The sequence below is a fragment of the Toxotes jaculatrix genome, chromosome 8 (genome assembly GCF_017976425.1).
Source record: "Toxotes jaculatrix isolate fToxJac2 chromosome 8, fToxJac2.pri, whole genome shotgun sequence".
NCBI classification, from domain to species: domain Eukaryota; kingdom Metazoa; phylum Chordata; class Actinopteri; family Toxotidae; genus Toxotes; species Toxotes jaculatrix.
This window is the reverse complement of record NC_054401.1, coordinates 23,412,464-23,435,958: the sequence shown is the minus strand read 5'-3', so window position 1 is coordinate 23,435,958 and position 23,495 is coordinate 23,412,464. Positions and strand designations below refer to the sequence as shown.

General features: G+C 43.7%; 1 protein-coding gene across 3 annotated transcripts in view; it reads right to left on the bottom strand.

Annotated features, from left to right (window-relative positions):
- LOC121185668 (vacuolar protein sorting-associated protein 13B-like) overlaps positions 1-23,495 on the bottom strand; it is a 362,080-nt gene that overhangs the window by 52,193 nt on the left and 286,392 nt on the right. For all 3 annotated transcript variants that reach the window (XM_041043972.1, XM_041043973.1, XM_041043971.1), the window contains exons 48-64: positions 23,087-23,353; positions 21,018-21,101; positions 20,467-20,642; positions 17,390-17,560; positions 14,160-14,367; positions 12,493-12,681; positions 11,695-11,841; positions 10,040-10,326; positions 9,327-9,454; positions 8,969-9,165; positions 6,790-6,908; positions 5,411-5,861; positions 4,988-5,152; positions 4,513-4,741; positions 2,345-2,521; positions 1,613-1,783; positions 523-699 (exon numbers count right to left, since the gene is read on the bottom strand). In XM_041043972.1, coding sequence (XP_040899906.1) covers positions 523-699; positions 1,613-1,783; positions 2,345-2,521; positions 4,513-4,741; positions 4,988-5,152; positions 5,411-5,861; positions 6,790-6,908; positions 8,969-9,165; positions 9,327-9,454; positions 10,040-10,326; positions 11,695-11,841; positions 12,493-12,681; positions 14,160-14,367; positions 17,390-17,560; positions 20,467-20,642; positions 21,018-21,101; positions 23,087-23,353 — 3,343 coding nt within the window. The remainder of the gene's footprint in view (positions 1-522; positions 700-1,612; positions 1,784-2,344; positions 2,522-4,512; positions 4,742-4,987; positions 5,153-5,410; positions 5,862-6,789; positions 6,909-8,968; positions 9,166-9,326; positions 9,455-10,039; positions 10,327-11,694; positions 11,842-12,492; positions 12,682-14,159; positions 14,368-17,389; positions 17,561-20,466; positions 20,643-21,017; positions 21,102-23,086; positions 23,354-23,495) is intronic.

The window sequence follows — 23,495 nt, the reverse complement described above, 5'->3', positions numbered from 1 at the left end:
TGTGTCCTTCTGCTGAGGCAGTATGCATAAGTGTGTGTGCTGTGTGAGCTCAGAGGATCAGGTAGATCAGACCAAGGTCCCTGGGGGAGACCCAGGGGAGTCGCTGCTCAGTTCAGTGGTAGTTTATGTGCTGTAGCCAAGACCCTGTTAGCACCAATGCACCCCACCCTCTGACCCACTTCTCACCCCTACCTCCACCTTCTGGCCCCAGTAAAACACACTTACTCCAGAGGCCTTAACTGCCAGTATGTGCATGAGTTTGCATGATTACACGCACAAACTCACACACATTCAATGGACTGTTACAGGAATTGTTTTCCAGTCTGACCAGGAGCTCTCTGCCAGACATGACAACAACAAACCATTAAAGAGAAGGTGTTTGCTTTCTGTGGTCGCAGGAGTTTTTAAACGGTTGGTTTCCAAAGTGACTTCATCATGTTTGTGTTGTTCACAGTGAGAATTATGCTCTAATTTTCCCCACAACACAGCTTCTGAAGCGGCTCTGACTCATCCTCAACTCACCGTATCCAGTCTGCGACACCAGTTCAGCTGCTCCCCCAATGGGTTTGGTGAAAACACCCACGATGCCTTTCCCCACACCAGAGATGACCCCTTTGGCCTTGCTACCGGCTGAGCTCTGCATCTCCCAGTTCCTTTGGAAGTTCTGCATGGGCTGGTCCACGATGCCTGCTATTGCTCCTGCAAAACGATTACATCATTATGTAAACATCTTTTGTGGACAACAACGAGGCAAGGTAGTGATTGAGAATCCAAGGTGTCACAACTGGGATTCACATGAATTCAGGCGTGGTTTTACCCTACAGAAAATATCTGAGCGCTCATCTTATGTCTGACACAGATGTGGTGATTTACAGTGAATCTCAGAAATTATAATCCACTGTAAAGCAGAGATGCGAGCAGCTGTTTGGTTTCAGTGACAATATGCTCAGACTTGACTTGAGTTTTACTGCTCTCTGGGTGTTTATTGAGTCCCTGCTGTGCTGTCTCCACTGCTGCGTCTCATAGCTCTCTGTAACTGTGTAGGCCACAGTGTGTGTGCCTCTCTGAGTGTGTGTGTGCCTTTGAACAGCAGATGAAATATATGTGGGCAGAATATGTTTCCAAACGTATTGAGCAACCTGATGTTGTGGAGAGAGAATATATATCAGGCCTGATCATAAAAAGACAGACAAAACAAGGATACCTTGTTGCTCATTTTAAAAGAGTTTCTTGGGATTCATTTACTATGTGTCATGATTCTTGTGACTGTATCCCTTCATGTTTATCTGGGTCACTACTTTGTGTGAATGAGAATAAAACTGTACTATTGTCCAGTGTTTCTGTCATTTGTACCATGTCTCAGCTATTACCACTTATTTTGTGTCGTGGAAAAAATAATAATATAATAGAGTGAGGTAGAAAAACTGCAGCTGCAGTGCACTGGCTGCAGCACAAGGAATAGATTTGACAAAATCCAAACAAATTCTGATTTGTAGAGAGATGACCACACTGGTGCAAGATATTCTTTCTTTGTGCAACAGTGCAACTGATCAGCCACCACGAACGCAAAAGCCAAAAGTGTGTGTGTGTGACAGAGGGTATCCCCACATACCTAACAAGCTAATGCCGAGGCGTGAGAGCCCCTGCCTCAGTCCGTCCCCGAGGCTCTCTGGTAGCTGTCGTCTCCACTCCTCCTGCCTGGTGTAGTGCTCCTCGTCCAGAGACAGCCGGTCCATGTTCCTGGCCAGACTTGTTGCTAAGTTGGTGATGGACGTCAGCGTACCTGAACACAAAGATGTGCCACGTTCAGATTCGCTGCTCAGAGTTTGCAGTGACATTATGAATGCTGCCAGTAAGTGTTGGGTAATGAAGGTCAGTGCTCCACAATGCTCCACCAGTCACAGATTAAAGACGGGAAACTGTGTGAGTACATCATCTTCAGACTTTATTTATTTAGCGATTACTCAAGTGCTTGCTCAAGGATACTTTGACATTTCTGACAAATCTTGAGTTATACAGTAAATCCTGTGATTCATGTGCTGCTGGACATGTTGGACATGTCTGCCAAGAACCAGAGCTGAACCGGGGACACCTTCCCATCAGACCTACTTCTGCTCTTGGATATTTATTTTCTTTAACTTGATTAATTTCATTCATTACATCTCAAAGTTCACGCTAACACGCGTGCCATCACCGCAGGATGACGACCGAGTGGAAACTGTTTATCAGATAATGTATGAGCTGTTCCAGTCTGGGAGACGATTTAAAAGTAAACTGTTAATTAATGCCTTAGTACGCAAATACAATAAATAAACAAAACAAAGATTGTGAACATTGCTGTTACCTTTGGAGATATGTTTGACGAAGGATGTGGTCCCTCTGGACACCCCGCTGACAAAGGCTCCAGGTCCTCGGGTCAAACCCTCGTATGGCAGGCGGAAGAAGTCGGACACGCCGTTACCGATGCTCCGCACCAGGCTGGCAGGACTGCCAAGGATCTCCAGAGACCCCACGACCCAACCTGAGACAGAGGAACAGCACAGGATGTCACATGGTTACATTTTTTTTTTTTACTAGCACTACAGTACTGCAGCCTGAGTGTTAATTCATGAGGCCAAATAAGTTCACATGCTGGAGCAGGATTGATATCATGTGATCAATCAAATGATGAGAGATTTGTTTTATATTCATTAATCAGTTGTGTCAGAAATATGTTTCATAAATAAGTTTAAGTTCAGAAATAAGTTTTCATGCTGACTACCCACTAAGAATAAGGAATTTATAAACTATCCTGGAGTGTATTGGATTTCCATTTCCTCTGTGCTATAAGACGTTTTACTCACTAAACATTTCTCTTTCATTTTAGCTTCACAAGAAAAAAGTTGGACTGAAAGCAAATATTCAAATAAATTAAATTTAAATTTAACTATTGTTTTTGGAGGTAGCCACATGAAACACAATGTAAAGAACATACTGTATAACCCCCCAGTTATTTTTTTTTCCACCTCTGAACTGAGTTTTGCATTTAACAGACATAAAAAGAAATCCATCTGGAACACCTGCAACACACAAGCCCCTTGAGTAAACTCACTTTCATTATTTTCTATGTGCCAAAAACAGTTTGGAGAGAAGGCTGTGACAATCAAAACAACTCAGAGAAGAACTTACAAACTCTTTTACATACAGGATTATATATATATAGAAATTATACATATATGTTTAACACTGTGCTCATTCTATCTGAATTCTTTTCTTAACAACACAAAGATTAACAAACACGTGCATGGACACACACACACGTGCACACAGACGTACACACTGCAGCATGAAATCACACATGTGCCACAGAGAGATTTACGGTCTCCTACTATCTCACCTCTCTCATTCAACCATAGAGTCTCCTTCAGGTGGCACGGCTCATTGATATTTATGCGCTGACAATTGCATCACAAAAATCAAATAGCCATTTCTCAATGCTCTGTTCTTATTCTCCGTCAATTTACTCTTGAGTGGTGGACTCTAATGGTAACCAGCTCCAGTGGGGCCAAGTGGTCGTTTCTGCTTTACATGGTCTCCCAGTTGTGGTTTTGGTAAAGCATAAAGTCCTGACAGGGGCTGATGTTTACAGGGCTGAGTCATACTTTTAAACACACACATACACATGCATATACTGGAGTGTATGCCTTTTAATATCCATATGTCCATAAGTCTTTGCATGTGCAGACCGTGGATTTACGCCTGTGGGTGTATGTGTGACTGTAGTACCGTACATCCTAAAGCTAATCAGTCCCAGAATGCAACGCTTCCAGGAGTCCCCCTCTCCATGATGACTCAGGAAGAGGAGAACGTGGTGAGGTGATGTGTTGAAATACGAGCAGAAATGAGGGCTCTAACGAGAGACAGCGGGAAGGAAGCATCCGGCCAGAACGGTGATTTCTGATGTGGAAATGTCTGGGTTAAATCAGACCATGTGTGGAGGCTTAGACCAGACAGGAGCACAGTGCAGGACAGAGGTATGGTGCCTTTACAGGGCCTGATAAGTCAGACTTAGACCTGCTAGCCGTTCATGGATTAACCATAACATCTTGCCTACACACAGTGTGAAGCAGGAGTCAAACCTTATGATAAAACAGTAAATTATGACAATAAGAGAATCTAAATCTTTTTGGGGGGCCTCCAGTCAGTCAGGTTTTCTGTTTCTGGCACTCAATAGTTTTGAGTCTTTCTGCCACAGAGCATCGGGAGCCCCTGGAGCTCATGGGAACAATCGTTTCAAAAGTTCAGCTGCAGAGTTGGTGAGAATAAATTATGGAATTTCTCACTCAAGCACAAATCCTATTATTCTTCTTCAGTTGTGTGTATGCAGCATTATCAGTCTGTAGAAAATATATGGAACACAAGCTGGCTTGTAGAATCATTTGCCATAGGGGGTAAATGATGTAGCAGCAGGTGAACATGCTGCATTTGAGAGAGAGACAAGAAGCTGATTGTCTCCGTCCGTCCGTGACCTACCAGCTCTGAAGAGGGCTCCGGCAGCGTAGTGCATGGCCAGAGCGTGGACCAGCTGTCTGGCTGTGGTGCAGAACGGCCCCCTCTCGAACAGAGAGAAGGACAGAGGAGTGTGGTCTGAAGCGATGTACAGCTTCAGGGAGGCGTGGATGCTGACCAGCAGGTTGACCGGCTGGATGGTCAGCTTCTGCAGCCGCACAGGGTTGACCAGCGCCTGCATCGACTGAAGCACCTGGACCACATTAAAGAAATGATCAGATATTTACCAAAGAATGTTAGGTACTGTAAGAGCATAAATCACAACAATGGATTAGTGGTGTTTATCAGAATGAGCAGATTTGATTTTTAGACATGTTGTTAGCCATAATGAGGCTGGATGCTGCAACCTCAGTGTCTCGCCCAAGCTGAACATACCGCTGAGATAATGACTAAAATATTCAGCCTTATCAGCACCTAAATAAAGACATGGATAGTGCACCTGTTCAGGGACGATGGGGGCTGATCCAGACTTTATGCTCCTCTGAGTCTCTGCTATAGCTGAGGCCAAAGCTCTGTCAGGGATGTAGGTGTAGAACAGGGTCTTAATGTAGTAAACAAAGGTGTCTTCAAGGTAGACTCTGGCTGGCTGGAGCTGGAAGGTGACCTGAGGAGAAAAAGCACAATGCTGTAATGAGGACAGAATAAACTGACTTGGTCATACTGATTCCCTATCTCCGAGAAAGGGTTCATTTCTTCTTTCAAGTGATATGTAAAAGTCTATGGTGACATGTTGCTAAGCTATGCTGCTGCTATGTGGTTATGTGTCATAATGCAAGATACCATGCCTTTGTGCTCAGATGATTGACAGCAGCAGAGTGCGACAAAGGAAATGAAAACAAAAAGACAGAGGAATGAATCCAACCTCTTCCATGGTGCATTTGTCTGCAGCCAGCATCATCCTCAGCTGCAGGAAACAGGAGCGTTTGAACTCCTCCAGGGCTTCAGGAGACTCTGCAGGGTTGGCATCACTGCTCCACGGAGCCCCAGGATCAGCTCCCCCTCTCTGATCCTGGCACAGCAGTACGGGGAAGTGGAAACTTGCTCGGTTATACAGCTGGTTGTCTACTTGCAGACTGGAGCAGCAGACCTCAATCAGAGAGGTATCAGGCATCAGAGCTGACATGGGTGCTGCACCCGTGCCAGGGTCGACTGCCAGCTCTGGGGGAAACGGGGCAGGTGCTGGGGCCAGGCTGAGGAGCAGCTTGGTCAACGTGAGTCTCAGCAGCTCCACAGAACCGGAGGGACTCGTGATGTCATCACTCAGCGCCACACTGATCTCACTCAGGAGGACTCTGAAGGACAGTTTGGAAGACCTGAAAACAAAACTGATTATTAGTATGACATACTGGAATAGAATAAAAAAACACCTCAAACATGACTGAAGTTTCAACCATGTGTGTGATGATTCTGATCGTTTGTAGAGGATCAGAAGAGGCCAAAACTCATTCATCTTGTGCTGATGATGTTTCATGATTTTCCTACCACAGGAGCACATTAACGAAGATCACTGATGTAACTTGTTTACATTTAGCTCATGTGATTATTTTAATTTCCTGTTTTCCCAAAATGACAAAGCAGCTGTGTGTTGATGTAATGGAATAAAGCTGTAATCTGGTGGCTCTGAGAGCTTAATGCACTGCAACTTAAGAAAACACAAGCAAATAGACAAAAACAACCAATTACAAAAACAATGCAAGCAGCACAGAGAACAAAGGCAATGTTCCCAGAGGACTCTAAAAAGTGATGAACAGACCTGGAATATGCTTGTTGTTACTGAGGCCGACTATCCATCACCTAAAATGTGCTGTTTATTTTTTCTTTTCCTTAAACATTTTGATTGAATAGTTAAGACATAATTCCTAATAATGTATCTACTGTAAACCCTTCAGCGTTTCAGAGTTCAAAGTTGTGCATGTTGTTAAAGTGCTGAAGATGTCTCCTTAGTTTGCTTGTGTTTTGTCTTTTTGCATGTGTGTAATACCATATTCTACTGTATAACTAATTTCAGAAGGTTTTAGTGCCCCCCTGTGATGAGCATGATGCCTGTTGCTTCATGTTTGGAGTCTGGTAACAGCTGAAAGAGATGAAAACATTACTGCTAACAATAATCATAAAACAACTGGAAGTGAAGACAGAAAGGGACACACTGGTGGACATCTCTCACGGATGATTTATTCTGGTTCAAATATGAAGCATGAGCATAAAACAGCAGCACTAAAACCACTGCCTGCGCACACATACCTGCTGTGCTGGTTGATTACAGCGTCCACACTGCCCTCTGGTGCCAGAGACAAAACCAGGGTGCCTCTCTCATATGTCACACCTATGTAGAGACACCCAAAGCCTGGAAGGAACACCACCTGAACAACAACAGAATACAAATCTGTGGTGAGACAGATTCACTTTGAGGAGCTAACCTAACCCCTTTACATTGTTCTTCGTGTGTGTGTGTGTGTGTGTGAGTGTGTGTGTGTGTGTGTGTGTATGTGTATGTGTATGTGTGTGTGTGTGTGTGTGTGTGTGTGTGTGTGTGTGTGTGTGTGTGTGTGTGTGTGTGTGTGTGTGTGTGTGTGTATTTCAGAGGATACATGTGTCTGACTTTAACCTCCACCAGTCCAGGGCCAGAGCGATCAGCCCCTCACATGACGAAAGGAAGCAGATCCCCGCTGAACACTTTGCTGAGCAGTCATAACAAGTCCAACCTTTGACCTCTCACCCCTACCACAGAGGTCAGAGTCAGACCTCACAGTAATTGGAGATTCACAGCCTCAACCTCAACCCCATCCTGCAGCTGGCTAGACACAACACACAACATTAGACACACTACTCCTTAACAGCTTGCTAACCCCACACTATCACACTCATCAGAAGATCAGAAAATACTTAGGCTAGCTCACCACTCAGCTCCAGTGGGTACACACAAAAAAACACACACACCACCAGTTACAGTGGCTGTTTTGTTATTACTTGAACCTGTGATATGACGTTCAAGTTCTGTGTAATTAGGAAAATATAATCTCATAAGAAGCACTTAAGGAAAATCTATGTGTTGAGAAGTGCAGATGAGATTTGTTCATTTTCTGAGAAGACAAATGATGGAAATGTTACATTCCTTCAGTCATTAAAATAGATAGAATTACCAAAATGGAAATGCACTCTTTATATTTTGCAGGGAGGGAAGTGATTTGCTCTCACATGTGAGATAAACTCCTGATCTCTTTACATGTTGTCAGTTTGACCACTGCAACAACAGTCAGTTTATCTGTGAACTGTGATTTTCCAGTTAAGGCTAATTACACGAACAAGGTTATAAAATAATGACTTGAGCATAAGGTGACACACAGCTGCAGCAGCGGTTAGGGGGGTAAAGGAAATGACACACCACCAATAACAGGTGCAGTGACTCGAAAAATGATGCCGCGCACAATTCAGTATTTAATCACCATTGCATTAAAAAACAGACCAGTAAGCGCTTCTGACTTGGCTGAAGTATAATCTGAGGAAGTTGATATTTGAGTGACTGATCAGACAGTGGGATGAATACTGCATGAAGACAGGCTGTAAGGACGGAGTCCAAGAAGAAAACCATTGCTCACAAAACTGCAAGATTAAACTTTGCCAAAGAAAATGAAAAGAAGCCTGATGAATATCGGCAGCACATTTCTTTGGTCAGATGAAACCAAAATGAATTTGTATGGATCAGATGGGTCCAGTGTGTTTGGCCAGGACTACCACAGAGACTGCATAGTGTTAACCGTGTAACACGGAGTGTGCTGATATAAGAGAGACAACATTTAGAAATGGAACTATGAATGGAGGTTTGTGTACCAAACACTGAATGAAAGGATGACTCCCAGTCTCAAGAAGCTTGGTGGGAGAGGATGACAAAGATCCCAAACATACTGTAAAAATCAAACACAAGTGTTTTTAAGATGAAAAAAGTTAAAACTATGACCTGACAAAGCATGTCCCCGGACCTGAATCCAGCAGAACATCTATGGTGTAAGTAAAGGAAAAGGCAAAGCATCACAGCCCTTCAGCAAAAAGAAAAGAATCATCTGTGGCAGAACATCTCTCCACAGATTTATGTTAGCCTGGTATCATCCAGGCCCAGGAGGGACTGAATCTGTCATCAAAAATAGAGGTGGAAATGCAAAACATAAAATAAATAATATATATAATAATAAGAAGAATGGAATCATACTAGTGGAAGATGTACTGACTTTAGTTGCTGGTTCTTAAATAGGAACCTTTCTATTCGTCTATCTGTTTTTCAGTTTATTTGTCTTCATTCTTCTTTGGCTTTGACTAAAAAAACTTATATTAAATGGACAGGATTTGTGATTTCTCAATGCTTTAGTGAGACTGACCAGGGATGTACTCAGTTTTGCTGTGTTCTGTGTGTGCACGCTTCTTCTACCTGAGTGCCGATGCAGTTGATATCTATGGGGTCAGTCCAGTCGGTGGTGCTGTGGCCTGAGGTGGTTTTCAGCAGCAGCGTGGGCAGCATCTCTTTCTGCCTGCACTCTGGGAAACTGGAAAAGTGGTGGTAGAGCTCATGGTGCAGAGAAGAATTAGCAGGCAGGGGACGGCAGAATACCTCAGTCCTTGGAGTTTCTGTGACAGATAAGAGAAAATCGTGTAACTGAAAATTAGTAAGTTAAACCAAAAAAAACTTGTGGTCAGAGCAAAGGAAATGAAAAGCCCCAGAGAGGAACTGGGAAATGGACTGAATGAGAGGAGAGGTGTCCATCTCAGTGAGACTCTGTCCTTCCTACCTTTGACATTTTCCTTCAGCAGCAGTGGGATCGGACACTTGTTGTGGATCAGCATGCGAGGACAGGGGTCCTCATTCAGAGTGATGTATGTCACCCCGAGGTGCTCCTGATATGTCAGTACTATGGCTCTGCAAAACATAAATAAAGACATAAATAAACAAACCCATAAATAAACTTTCCACAGACAGCTCACATCCCCACCCCTCCTAACCACACTCAGATACGAGCTCACACACCCACCGACATGCCAAACGTCACACTGCTCATACGTCCATTTGGCGCAGCGACACACGATTACTCTGTGTGTGTGTGTGTTTGTGTCCATATCTGTATTTCTGTTTTTATCTGTGTGTCTGGCAGCATGTACTTCACTGCACAAACAAACAGTGAAAGAGTGAAGCTTAGCTGGCCTATCAAACGCCAGAACACAAAGGTGTATATGTGAACAAAGTTTAAAAGACAAAAAATCAAGACTAAAACAAAATAAAGAAAGAAAGACATCAAATAGACTGGATCAATTGCACAAGACAAGCTGAGAGACTGACAGTGGAAATGTTGAGGGCATTTCTACTTTTGCTTCATCTCCAGCGTTTAACAGGCTGTGACGAGCTACGGTGCCTCTTCGCTTGATGTCTTGTGCCAGGTGGGGTTCAGAACCCTGCTCTAAATGGACTGTCACTGCCAGCAAAGCACAAATGCTCCACTTCACCCACCTGCTGTTAAGGTCAACCCCAGAGCCTGGTTCCCCAGGAACAGACAAACTCTGCCTGGGGAAGTCTGGTCGAATGGGAGCAGGGAGGCTCCACGCTGCAGATCCAACTCCAGCATCAGGCCTGGGAAACAAGCTGAAGAGCATGTGTCTGACTGGCAGAGGGTACTCCACCTTTCCCTGGACACTGGTTTGGAGGAGGTCCCAGCATGGCACTGAGCAGGGCTTGGCCAGGGGAGACTCTTCAGAGGGAGCCAGGCTGAACACTGCTGTCTCTGGTATCTCACAGGCCTGAAGAGAGGACATAATATAAACATGGTGAACAGGGAGAGGATAGGAGAGAAAACAGAGGAAAATAAAGGAATTTAAAGACAGGAGACATGAGGAAGGAAAAAAAAACAGAAAATGAAAACAAAGCTTTAATGGAAGAAAAAAAGAACAGACCAAAAAAAAAAAAAGAAACATAGAGGTGAGGAGAGCAAATGAGAACAAATGGGGGGGTGGACAAAAGCCGCATTAGAAAAGGATATGGGATGGGACATGGAGGCAGAGAAGAAAAGAAAGAAAGAGCGCAAAGAAGATGCAAGTTATTACAACAAAAGATACATGGTAAAACCACACTGTTATTGTACTCTCTGCTTTCTCCCACTGAGCTTAGCGCTAAATTGGTAGCAGAGAAGCCCTGCTGTGCTGGTTTAGCAGCCAGGGAGCAGCGAGTAGTTGGGGACTACAAGGATTAGGCACTAAGCATGATGAATAGACCAACTAAAAAGGCATTCCTAGCCTTGTTTGTGGTCTGTGTTATTGTTAAGCCCAGTGCCTGCTGTTTAGTTTTTTTAGGCTCTTTTCTTTTTCAAAAGTCTTTCAGTCAATTAGTGGCAACTGGCAAGCTCTGCCATCCTTCTTTAAGGGGATCTGAAGGCTTGTTAGATGACATCACTGCATTGTTGCTCTCTTTCGGGACAGGCAGCAGATGAAAGTGAGAAGGGAAACCTGCATTCAATTCTGGGTGTTTGTCTAATGTCCCTATGAAGTGCCATTGCCACATTGCGAGAACAGTGGAGGGAGAGAAGGGGGAGCAACATGATCTGATGGAAAACGGCTTGCTACATCCCTGCAATGTGTATGTGTGGCGGCGGTGGGGTGGATGAGTGTGAGTAATGTGCGTAGTAAATACACTGTATGTGTAAAGCCTCAGAAACTGAAGCAGGATAGGACAGACATGATGCAGGACCATTAAAACGCACATACACACACACACACACAGGCCTTATGGATATGAGGTAGCAGTATGGAACGGAAGCTCCGGGCCCAGGATTTACATTATTTCGCAGTGTTTTAGAGAGCTGGAGCAAACAGTTAAGCTGGTGGGGGCTTAGAGGCTGGGCAGATGTTGTGATGTATGAAATATTTTCCCTGTAGTGCCTTGAAACCTTGCCTCATATGTTCTAGCACAATGCCAGCACAAGCAGTTGTTTCACATGTTTAAAGAAAGTTGGAGGGAAAAAAGATTTGACATGGCTGACATGATTTCATTAAGGGTTCATGAGGGTTACTTCTTGCTTATTTTTGTGTATGGTCGCTTCAAAGTGGGATTCAGAGAAATGCTCAGTTCAGGGCACAGACAGGAGAAAGTGTGTGTTCGTGTGAGCACATTACCTGGTTATCAGTTCCCAGTGCGTGGTCGGTCAGAAGAGGCCTGTAGTGTATTGTGTAAGGAGTGCTGTTGACGAGAATGGTTCTGTCCTCTATCTGCAGGATCTGGATGCCGTGTCTCACCACAGACGACACACAGAACTGACACAGCTACAGGGGAAACAACAGTCAGTCAAATTGTCAGCTATTAATGATAAAATAAAAAACTATTTACTTGAGAGATCTGGATATCATCTTCATGTGGTGAGACGAGCTAATAAAGTTGATGGAGCAATAAAAGATGCATTCAACACTGTTCTAAGAAACGTTTCACTCCTTTACTGTCTGTTCAACATCTACCACTTTAACTGACTAGTACAAGATCTAAATTTTACCTGCTAGTTGGATAATGTTTTTTAAGGTCAGTACACCTTTTTTTTGTTCTGTCTCAAAAATGTGTTTCTTTATTTCCATTTCACATGATAATATATCTCATTATGTTTTGGTGTCAGTATATAGCTAAACAAGTACAGAGTTTGGTTTTAACGACAGTTGGTTCGTGGCAGAAAAACAGTTGATGAATGAAAACAGCTGAAAACCACCATGCAATTCAATAAACACACCAGAACATGTTAATGCATTTACTATTTAAATACATTACAAAGTCCCCCGCTAAAAGCCTAATGTGTCTTGACTTGATAATTCAATAAACTACTTCACTTTCTCCATTCTGAATACACCTTTTTAAATACCAGGACTTTCAATGAGCTGTGGTGACTGCATGTTATACGAGCTTTAAAGGTTGACCGTTGTCTCCCTCACCTTCTGTCTTCCAGGGAAGGCTCCCAGGGTGATGTCGGCCTCTACGTATCCCTCCTCATCCAGAGTGACCACCTCGGAGCCTGATCCCTCCTTCCATCGAGGAGAAGTCAAGTCATGGACCAGTTTCAGTGCTGTGGACTTGTGGACGGTGTTAGTGTGGGCCCAGTAGATACCAATCTGGAAGGCTTCCTGGAGGGAGGGAGGGAAGGAGGGGAGCATAAAAGAGGGACAGAAGGAAAGATGGGAGGGTGAAAATAGGAGATTGAGAAAGGAATCAGAGATCAAATCGCTGTCAGTCATGTAAGACAGATTTTCCTAATAAAACTGACTGTATTTGATTGCATTTTGGAAACAGTCACATCCTAGGGTCAGCTGTGGCTTCACTGCCAACAACTCAGCACAGCCTTCCTGACAGCGTGTTCCCTGCATAGCTGTTCAAACAGCCCTGGCAGCTGAGGGGTGTATAACCTCCACCAGCGAGGCTACGTTATGAGAACATAGTTTAAATGCCCCACAGATGCTTGAGTGACATCTGTTTCAGGATCATTAGTCTTCCCCCCTAAACCAATCAACTCCGAGTTGCAGCAGAGACCGAGTCTCCTCTCCTTCTTCGTCATTCCATGATAAATAGCAGGGTGCTATGGAAACAATGCTTTATTTGTTTCTATTTCACAGGCTATTACACATTCACCACTTTTTATTTTGCTTCTTTGTGCTGAACTGTATCAGCACTTGTTCTTTGATTTGCTGCCTTCCCGCTTAGCCTTGGGTTAGTGGCAAAGAAATCTGTTTATGTGTGTGTTATGTTCCACAGGGGGAAAACCATCTGCAGACCTCTTCTTCTGATCTCAGAGACCAGTGAGAAGACATGCCTACAGTATATGGTGACAGAGCTTGGCTGCAGATAAATACTTAGGCAGGGAATATTGTTGTAATGCAGCTCTGGTGAATGATCTCAGGTTTTGTGCTTATTAGTCGAGACTGAAATGAGAAAAGAGCTGGTCTCATACTGAAGGCGGTCATGCCACGAAAAGACAGACTTCCAGGTCTTGATCTAAAAACAAACTATATCTTTATAGTGCATTATTAAGATCACTGTAGATCATGACGTGTCTAAGATTTGGAAACTGTACAGTCTATTAATGTCTGTCAGAATCACAATTAAATTTACTGGTTAAATTGTGTCCTGATTGGAAACATTTGAAAGCTGACAGTAGTGCACTGTGACTCCTTTGATGCAGCACAGCAAATGATGTGTAAGTATTATATGAGGAATCTAAGTGGTATAAGAGAATTAAGAGCAGAAAATCTGTTTTTCAGTATGAACTTTTACACATGAAGTTTACGTTACTTGTCCTGAGGAGTATTACTCAACCTGTGAGAACACTTTCATTATGTCCTCTGTGGATGTGGAGGGAGATTTCTCAAGTCTAAGAAAATAAGCCTGATGGTGTTATTAGGGTTATTCTGATTCGGGCTTGAGGACCACAGATTGTTTTGTTAGAAACAACTAACACTACAATTCGGGTCAGAGAGACTGGGCACTTGCCTGGTGGGGGAAGTCTAACAAAAGTTACTTCTAGTTTGCATTATAGATATAAAATGGATATAACATGTTTGGATGCTTCCATTTTCTTTGACTACATGTAGTGTAGATGGCACCCTACCTTGAAGTTGGGTGGTACAATGACCTTGCCGGCTGGTATCTGGAGCACGATGGTCTCTCCCTCAAAAAGCCAGAGGTCCCACTGGGAGTGGTTGGCCAGCAGGGCCCAGGGCAGCAGCTCCACCAGCAGAGTGTTCAGGCCGGACTTCCAGCAGGATAATTTCACCTGCATGGGACTGTCCCACTGGGCAAGGGGCTCCAGCACAGACCTGGGGGGACGACACGTTACATTACTAAATCACCCTAATAGCAAGAGAGTAGTAAGAACGAACTGCAGTGACCAGTATGATAGAAAGCAGAGTGAAGAAATTGGTGAACTATTACTTTTACTATTATTACTATTACTTTTTAAAGAGCTGATTTCCAAATTAACAGAAAGTGTATTATCTCTTACACATTTTCCTCTATATAGTTACTGAGAATGATGCGTTATTGTGGATTGTAGGGATGGTTTTTGTAAATGTTTGTTCTCTTTTATCTAAAATGAAAAGCCAATAAACATAGTTTTGAAAAAAGAGACTGATCCAATCATACAGACAGAGCCAGTGGAAGCTTTGGTCTTTACAGTAAAACAGTCTATGCAGTGGTCTAGACAAGACTACACACAAGCAGGCAGACATGCTGAACAAATTTGTACTGTGCTGAGCTTGTTTCTCATTTAGGCTACTGCATTCAGACATATACCTATATAACATATATATAGACAGAGTCAGACACACAGCTACCTGTAATGCAGTATTAATAAACAACCATTGTTGTCAGATCAGCTTGGTAATAAAACTTGTTTCTGTTTAATCAGCAGGATTAAGGATTTCATGTCTGCTGTCTGCTCATGTACTTTGGCTGTGGACACGTTTTATACACTGCCAAGCACCGAGCAGCATGCAGCCTTAAACAGGTATTTAAATATGTCATATAAATAAACAAACCGTTATTATCCTGTTACAATATGCAGACCTTTAACACACTGTCACAGAAGCTAAACAAATACATAGAAAGAAACTGTCTGTAAATATGTTATGCAATACAAACAGAGAGAACAGTTGACAAAGCATCTAGGAACACACATGGGCATGTTCAGACACAAAGAGGCAGACAGACAGAAACACACAACCATTTTTCCACCAACCTAATGACACAGCAGTCATTTCACGGTAATCATGGTCTTGTGAGCCCTAAACAGCGCTGAGTGTGAGAGGAGAGCCAAACAAACAGTTCTCTCAGACTTCCTCTGAAGTTCAAAGCCATCAAAGGCGACCCAGTCCTCTCTTTTACCCCAAGGCCGCTTCGACTCTGCTCGACCTACCAACCTGCCATCTCAAACTTGTCACATACTCAGACTTCCTGCTGAGAAACGGGGCCAAAAAAAGCACTAGGGATAGTTATTCTTTACCATTTACTGCTGTTTGTGTGTGTGTGTGTGGTTAAACAGGGCATTGAGCTCGAGGCTGAGGGCAGCAAAGTGCAGGGCTCATTAATCACATTACAGAGCTCACAAAAAAGGTCATTGAGAGAAATGTGCTCGGCAGCTTCTGTCAAAACCTTCCAACTCCTGAGCTGAGAGTTTCAGAAGTGTGAATTTTGAGAGGCACTCGACTCTGAACACACACAGCCTGAAGCTCGAGCTTACCCTAACCCCAACCACTACAAGATGTTTGTTTAACGATTGTGGAGGTGCCTTGCTGCCACGAAAAATCCAGCAGAGAAAGAAAAATAACATTTACCACTTTCAACTTCCTCTGTCCCTTTAAGACACAATATTTACACACTCCCTGCCAAAGGGTTCAGTTGGTTTGGTTTCTCTGCTGTGCCACGGAGACTGAGCAGCCTCCAAACAGCAAACTGTGTCACTGTTATCAACATTAAGGAAAAATATACAAGTTTAACTGTGGGTTTCACTCGCTGTCCAAGTTCTGAGTGTGTTTAGAGATAGCAATCAGTGCTATTAATCCTTTAATGACACATTTTCCCTTTTTCTCTTACCATTTCTTCCTTCTGCTCCTTCATATTAAGTAGCAGATTTTTGGGTTTCAGTTTTTGCCACTTTTCAGGATGTGGAAATTGCTTTGGCCTTGGGCTTTTGTCTCAAAGGGGATGGATCGCAGGAAGGAGAGAAGCCTGACTGACAGGCAAACCCCAACACCAAATAGCACATAGCAGCCCTGTACTGACACCTAGTGTGTGTGACATTTAAAGGTGCACAATGGTGTGCATAATATTATGAGTGTGTGCTGGGCAACAGTCTGTGTCTATGTGTGTTTACGGATGTACAGAGAGGAGAGAAACCCAGGCAACCACAGGCAGACATATGGCCGTCTTTGTAGCTCGGAGCCTGTGGGGGAGCATGTGGCTACGTCTTCTACTGCTGCTATCAAGATGTGATTGCTTTGTGACAAAAGACGAGTCCCAGAGTGACATATGTGGGGGGATTCACATGTGTGTGCTGCCCCCATAGTATACGTAAACTCATGCATGGGTCACACACTATATACACACATTTGCACGGATGCACATATATACAGTATACACAGTGTGCGCTCTGTAAACCTGTGCCAAGTTTTAACCGAATGCAAGGCTCTGCGACTCGTGTGAGAAAGCTGGACTGTGACAGAGTGACAGAATGACAGCCTAAATCTCCAGTCTGTGGGGACTGCAGCCGGATCGCTGCTAATGTCTGATGCATGGCTCTGCATTGTCTTCGCAGTTAACTGTTTTATTATGTGAACAAAGAGTAAGCAATAAAGTGAAGCCTCCCTCATGAAAGGCTCGCTTGCACAACTCTGTGCTTTGAGGGGAGATGCTGTAAGAAGCCTACTATTAGAAAAAAACATACTGGTGGGATCTTGATGAAATCTGTGTTATGAAACCCTAACAGCCAGATGCAGTGCATTGCCACAGAAGTGCTACAATAAAAAAAAATTATACATGTTGACTTGTTACAAAGGATCATGAGGTATCATGGTGTCCTAATGGTTTATGGCTTGTGCACTCATGATGATGTGAGTGTGAATCTGGCTCACAACTTGCATTATGCTCATTATTTCTCTATCCTACCCAGGAGCTTGGAAGTGCAGACAGGCTTTTCAAGAATGATTTCTAAGCAGACGTTCAAGAATAATCATGAAAGTAAATCCGCAAAATGCTTTTTAATTCTTTGGGTGACTACATCTGAGCTACCCTCACAGGCACCAGAACTTTTATTGTACGTCTTAAAAACTTGCAGGGCAGTACCTGTCAGCGTCTTTGGTGACGTAGGGCCACGGCGGCTCAGTCGAGGTCTTCGGACCATAGAAGTCAGCCAGAATGTGTTTCAGGTTGTCCTCGTTCCCGGTCTTATTCACTATCTGTTTGATCAGGCTGGTGGAGATTGGCACAGCACAGTGGGAGGCGTCTTCATCCTCTCTGAGGAACAGAGCACATTCACAAAATCATTACAGAGACCTGCCTGAGTGTGACGCATGAGACGAGTTTCTATTTGAAATACGTAGATGCTTCATAGATTTTTTTTAGTATAAATATTTTCAGTGATTTTCAACCATGTGGCATCTTTACCTAACAAATTGCAGCTCCCTCTGCCAAGCCTGAATTGTACTAGCTGATTGCACTTTGAATATCTCTTCCTCTGGTGGATACTGTGATAAGTGATTGCTTGAAAAATAAAACCTACATCCTTCCAGGGTTATAAAGGAACATGGTTTGAACCACTGCTGTATGTTTTGTCAGCAAATCTGGCTTGGAAGCATGTTTACTTATTCCACGCCAGAAACAATTCAAACATACTTTTTACTTCACTATAGAACAAGACATCTCTTGACAGCAACTGACTATTCCCATTGTTCTGTTCAGGAGAATTAAAGTGACCTCCGGCTAAACTCTGCTTTTACCCCGAAACTTCAAGTGGTCTGAATCTGCCTTTTGTTTTGGACTTTTCTTCCCGACATGCTGTCTTGCCTTACAAACATTAATTCTCAAAGATCATAGGAAAAGCTAAACGGCACTAAATAATCCTATTGGATACCTCAGCCCCAGACACTGGTCAATTATGGCTTTACAACAAGGAGAAAAAAAAGAACTAAATCCAAACACTGTAATAGCTTCTTCTCTTTCACTAGACAGCATCCAGTTCCACTTGGCTAAAGCAAAGCAGCCTCCTTACCCCAGAGCAGTGGTTTATTAATAGAGCCCATTGTGCTATAAAAGGAACACAGGGGCTGTTGCTTATGGATCTGGGGCAAGACAGAGGAGAGGGACAAGGTGCTGACAGGAAGCTTTTCATCCAGAGCAGTTCCTGAGGGGGGAAACTGGAAGAGGCTTCTGATTGTAACCCTCAGTTCTCTAATGTGGTGGCCAATACGAGGAGAGCAGGACATAACGGTTCTGGTTAAGACTTGTCTGTGTCTCTTGTGTCGCAGACCGCAGCTTTGCTCTCTACCTCGTCCATTAGAGCCCACAAGTATGTGTAATTACAGGAAGGAAAGATGAGCTGTTGACCAGTGAACATTCAAGATTGGATCTGTCCCAGAGGTTTGGGGATGGGGCGGGAGGGTAAAGTGGGGGTGGGGGGGGCTTATGTGCATGTGTGCGTACAAAATATGTATATGTGTGAAGGTACGCTTACAATTGTGGCTTATAGTGTGTGTTTGTGAGGATGGAGAGGGATGAAGGATGGATTGAGTTGGGCAGCCAAAGGAGGGGAGTATGTAAGTCAGTGCGGTGAGAGACAGTTTGGGCACGGGATGGATCGTAAACACAAGAAGCATTGTGGTTGCAATCCAGAAAGACAAGACACTCAGAGCATGTTTTTTTTGTGAGCGTGAAGGGGCCAAATATATTCCCAGTCACTGTATGGCCACTGTGGTTTCTTTATGGCAGCTGAAATCAAAACAAACTTTGTGACCAGATATCTAAACACACAACAGTTACAGCAAAAAAAATTATCTCAGGGGGAGTCAATTACACTCAACGTTTACTCTGTTTATTCAGATCACCACTAGCTGCTACCAAAGGGGCGATTTTTCTTCCATGGATTTGCATAAAACTACATAAATTACAGATGTACAGATAACAAATACAGTAGGAGCAACAACGATACAGTGTGTACATGTGGTAGTTATTTCCTCTGGGGCCATCCATACTGAAATATAAACACTTGTGTTACTGAAAGACACTTTGGACAAAACATCTGTCATTTATACACTATGTACAAGACATGACACATGAGGTATAGCTGTGATGTTATTAGCCTATATAACCTACTCATGACTTACAGACGCATGGCGTTTCCTTTATGAGCAAAAGTTGGTGCAACCAAACATTCTGACAACTGATTCAGCTTTGAATCAGCCCGCTATGATAAACTGCATGAAGAGCTGTCTCTTACAAGAGGATATGTAGATTATGAGAAAGTGAGAACACGCACTGACAAACTGGGACAGAGTAACAGGCGTAGTAGTGATGTATGTGACAGACTCTGCCCATGATGAAGTGGCGACTGTCACACTTATGTTGGCGGATAGCTAACCAAGACAATGACAGACACAGACCACACACAGATTCGCTGACACATGTGAACACTACTCATCCACCCACGCAAACATGTGTGCATACACACATACAACTGTCTCCACACACACACACACACACACACACGCACGCACGCACGCACACGCACGCTCCCTCACACACACCAACAAAAATACGGATCCAATGCATGGCCAAAAACCTGCTCTCTGTTAGGGCCCATATCTAAATGAGGTGTAATTACGGTCCAGCCTGACATGTTGGAATGGGAGCTGTGTCTCAGCTGCTGCCAAGCTGGCTTCCTGTTCCCCCGAAATGTGCCTGGATCCCCCTGGATCATGTCTTCATGTTGACTCACAGAAACCCGAATGTGGTGTGAGAGAATCTTAAGTAAGTGTCTCTCCATCTTCTCTAAATGGAGGCCTAAAAGCCCCAGTGCAGCAGTCCAGAGCACTCTGTCCCTAACAGCAGTATGAGCTGGTTGATGATGACATAATACAACGCTGCACTGAAAGATGTCAATTGTCGAGTGAATCTGTCCTGCTGATCGGCAACCATTAAAAAGCCAGGATGGAGAGAGAGGATGAAGGCTGGACTGAGTTGTGTTAATATATCATTGGATGTGTATAAAAGGTTAAATTATTGTGGTTCATGTAGATTTGTGTACTTGGTCTTGCAGGTGAGACAGTTATCATGTTAGCTTTAATAAGATCCAAGCTTTTAAAGAAAAAGAAATTAGACTATAAAGCAAACTACAGAGGTCGCTATATGTTTTTTTTTTTTTTTACCTGGCCTGGAAGGTAAGATGGTGGGTGAGGTCAGCCTCAGTGTTCAACAGGGGCTCCTGGTGACCCTGTCCATGTATCAGCTGGCCCTCCCTCAGTCCCAGACTCCTCTTCTCTATGTGGACAATTACTGGATCTGGCAAGTGGCTCCTCATGACAAACAGAGGACTGAAAACCACCTGAAACACGGCATTCACACAGAACAACCATCGGTAACATACACAGGGGTTGAAAATATAACAACAAATAATGTAACAACAGTACAGATGAACAAATAAACAACCAAACCAGGCTGATCAGATCCTTACATGTGAAAATATCCAAAAGACGTTATTGTAACACTTCCTCTGTGTGCATATGAGTAGGTCCCACTTTGGTATGGTGTAGTAATTAATAATATATTGCTCTCATTCCATAGCAAGAGTTGGAGATATATATGCACCCTGTATAATTATACAATAAAAGTCATAATGAGCTTAATCAGTGGGGGTGTTAATCTAAGGACTGGTGGTGTGAGATAAACACATGTCAGTGTGTGTGCCCAGGATACTCACTACTCTCTGCTGCATGTGAGAGTCAGGTTCAATGGTAATGAGAGTACACCACACATAGAGTAAAGAACCACTGGAACAAGGCACCTGAAAGGAGATAAGCTGTTATTGATCTCATTAATAATCAATCCAACGGTCCACTTCAAAACTTTCTAACAAAAGATGTTTATACAGAAGTTACTCTGCACTTAGGAGGACACAGTGTTTGCAGGGTTAACAGGAAAAACCCTGATCAAGGACGCTCAAGGGCAACTTGTTTGTGTTTGTCTGTGGTTAGAATGCAAAATATGGATATCTGATGACTTAAACGCTTTTGCTGCCTCTCACTCATGGGCAAGATGTTTATTGCCTCCATCAGTGACACATTATCATGTTTGGTCCTATAAAACTTTGGTTCTTGGCTTCTACCAGTAGTTAAAAGTTAAGTCTCCCTTAAAGCCTGTAACATGATATAATGGCTGACGCGACTGACAACTGTTAGTGCTAGATAATGGGCCATTACAAGCAGCTAAATCTTAGCAAGATTTAAAGACTGAGAATATGCCCACCGAAGGCTGAGTGCTCTTAATGTTTCACTGGTGTTTGTCCCATTTACTCCTCTTTCCTTATTAAAGCCTTGGGATGCCAAGGCACATTACAAGCGGTCTAGTTTATGACAGGCTGGGGACTTCATTTATGGTGGGGACAATAATGGGGTGAAAAGAGGCAGGGCGAACATTCAGTCCGTTGCAAAACAACCTTCTCGGGATGAGGGAGTGAAACTTTGGCAAGGAGATACTCTATAACCCCGATCCACCAAAAACACTCATGGCTGGGATGAGGTCATCATGACCTCCTGTGATTTGTCAAAAGAAAAAGGATGAGGGCGAAAAAATAGTGAAAATAAGAGGCAGGAAGGGAGAAGGTGAGATATGAGGGAGAGGAGTTACTTCAGATGGATTATTGATAGAGAGAATCAGGAGATAGATGAGAAAGGTATCGACAGAGGAGAGAGTTAAAAGGTAGAACAGGTGGATAAGCTGGAGCCAAAGGATGGAATAAACAAAGAGGATGAGTTAACAACTACAAGATAGATGGGTGAGCCAGTGTGTGGGCGAGAGAGTAAAAAAAAGGGAGGAAACAAGAGAGTGAAATAGGAAGCAGACAGAGATAGAGAGATCTAAGGACCCAGCTACTAGTCCAGGCAGCGCTCTCATTTGGAGCCAACCCTCCATATGTGTAGTGAATGGCTGATTTGAGGAAAAGAGATAACAGCAGAGGTTGGAGTGGACTCAGAGATGTTCAGACCCACACAGAAGCTGGAGCTGTACAATGGCTAGCTGTTAACAGCATGGGGCTTATAAAGGAGGAAAACAAAGAGAGAGGGACAGAAAGAGAGAGGACAAGAAAAATAAAGAACAAGAGCAAAAACAGCAGGGACGGAGAGAAGAGGTGGTCGTCTGGCTCTAATCCAGCAGTGTGAAAACGCCTTCAAAGCCTCTCCCTGTGCCCACATATCAGCTAGTGTTTGGTTATGGTTAGTGTTGTTATGAGAGAGCATAAACTGTATTTTCTCCCTCTCAACATGGTTGGGTTATGGGTTGGAGGGCTTTTGTAAGCCTATCTGAGGGGAAGATCTCAATCTGTTCTCTCTAACAGTGAGTAGCAGCATGCAAGCTCTGCCACTGTGGCCACCCAGGAGAACAGGATCTGGTCACAGTTGGTGGTCTAGTCACCGGCTCCAAGTGTGTGTGTGTGTGTGTGTGTGTGTGTGTGTGTGTGGATGGAGAGCTGGTTGGAAGTGGTGGTGTGTGCAATGTGTGCATCTATCTGATTTTGTCTGGGCAGCACATTCAGCTCACATTCGAACAATCAATTCCAGAATTCTGGAGCTACTACAGTGTAGACAGTTCAGATGATCACAAAACATCTGAACTGTGACTCCACAAGCTTCAGTCTCTTGTGCTGTTTACAGCATCTCGACAGGTCTTTGGGGAAATGACCCTTAGCAAGCAACAGCTCAGTCTGGTTATGGAAATTTGTTCCAGTGTCAAACTGTGGTTGCAGTTAAGGGTCTTTTTATTTTAACGTACCTGTACGACAGAGCTGCTGCTCCCTTTGTTTCTCCTCTCCAGCTGCACGTCCTGGGACCAGTCTTCATCTCCTCGAGCCCTCACACACAGCTCTGTCATCTCAGTGTCCTCCAGCACATAGGAAGGCAACTTGGACCCGGCCTCCAGGCAGTCACAGTGCTCCCTAACCACCGTCTGACTGTCAGGCCCCACGTAGTGCTGCACCACTCGCAGCTCAATGTCTTGAGTCAGGTAGCTGCACATGACCTGCCGCCCACAGATTATTACCTGGAGTTAAAAAGAGGAGAATCGCGACAATTAGAAATAATTTATCCCATGTAGACGGAAACAGACACCAAGTGTTGAATGGAAACGTCCTGTTGTCTGTGACAAGCAGGATGTACTTACACTTTCTGTTCAGCACTGAGCA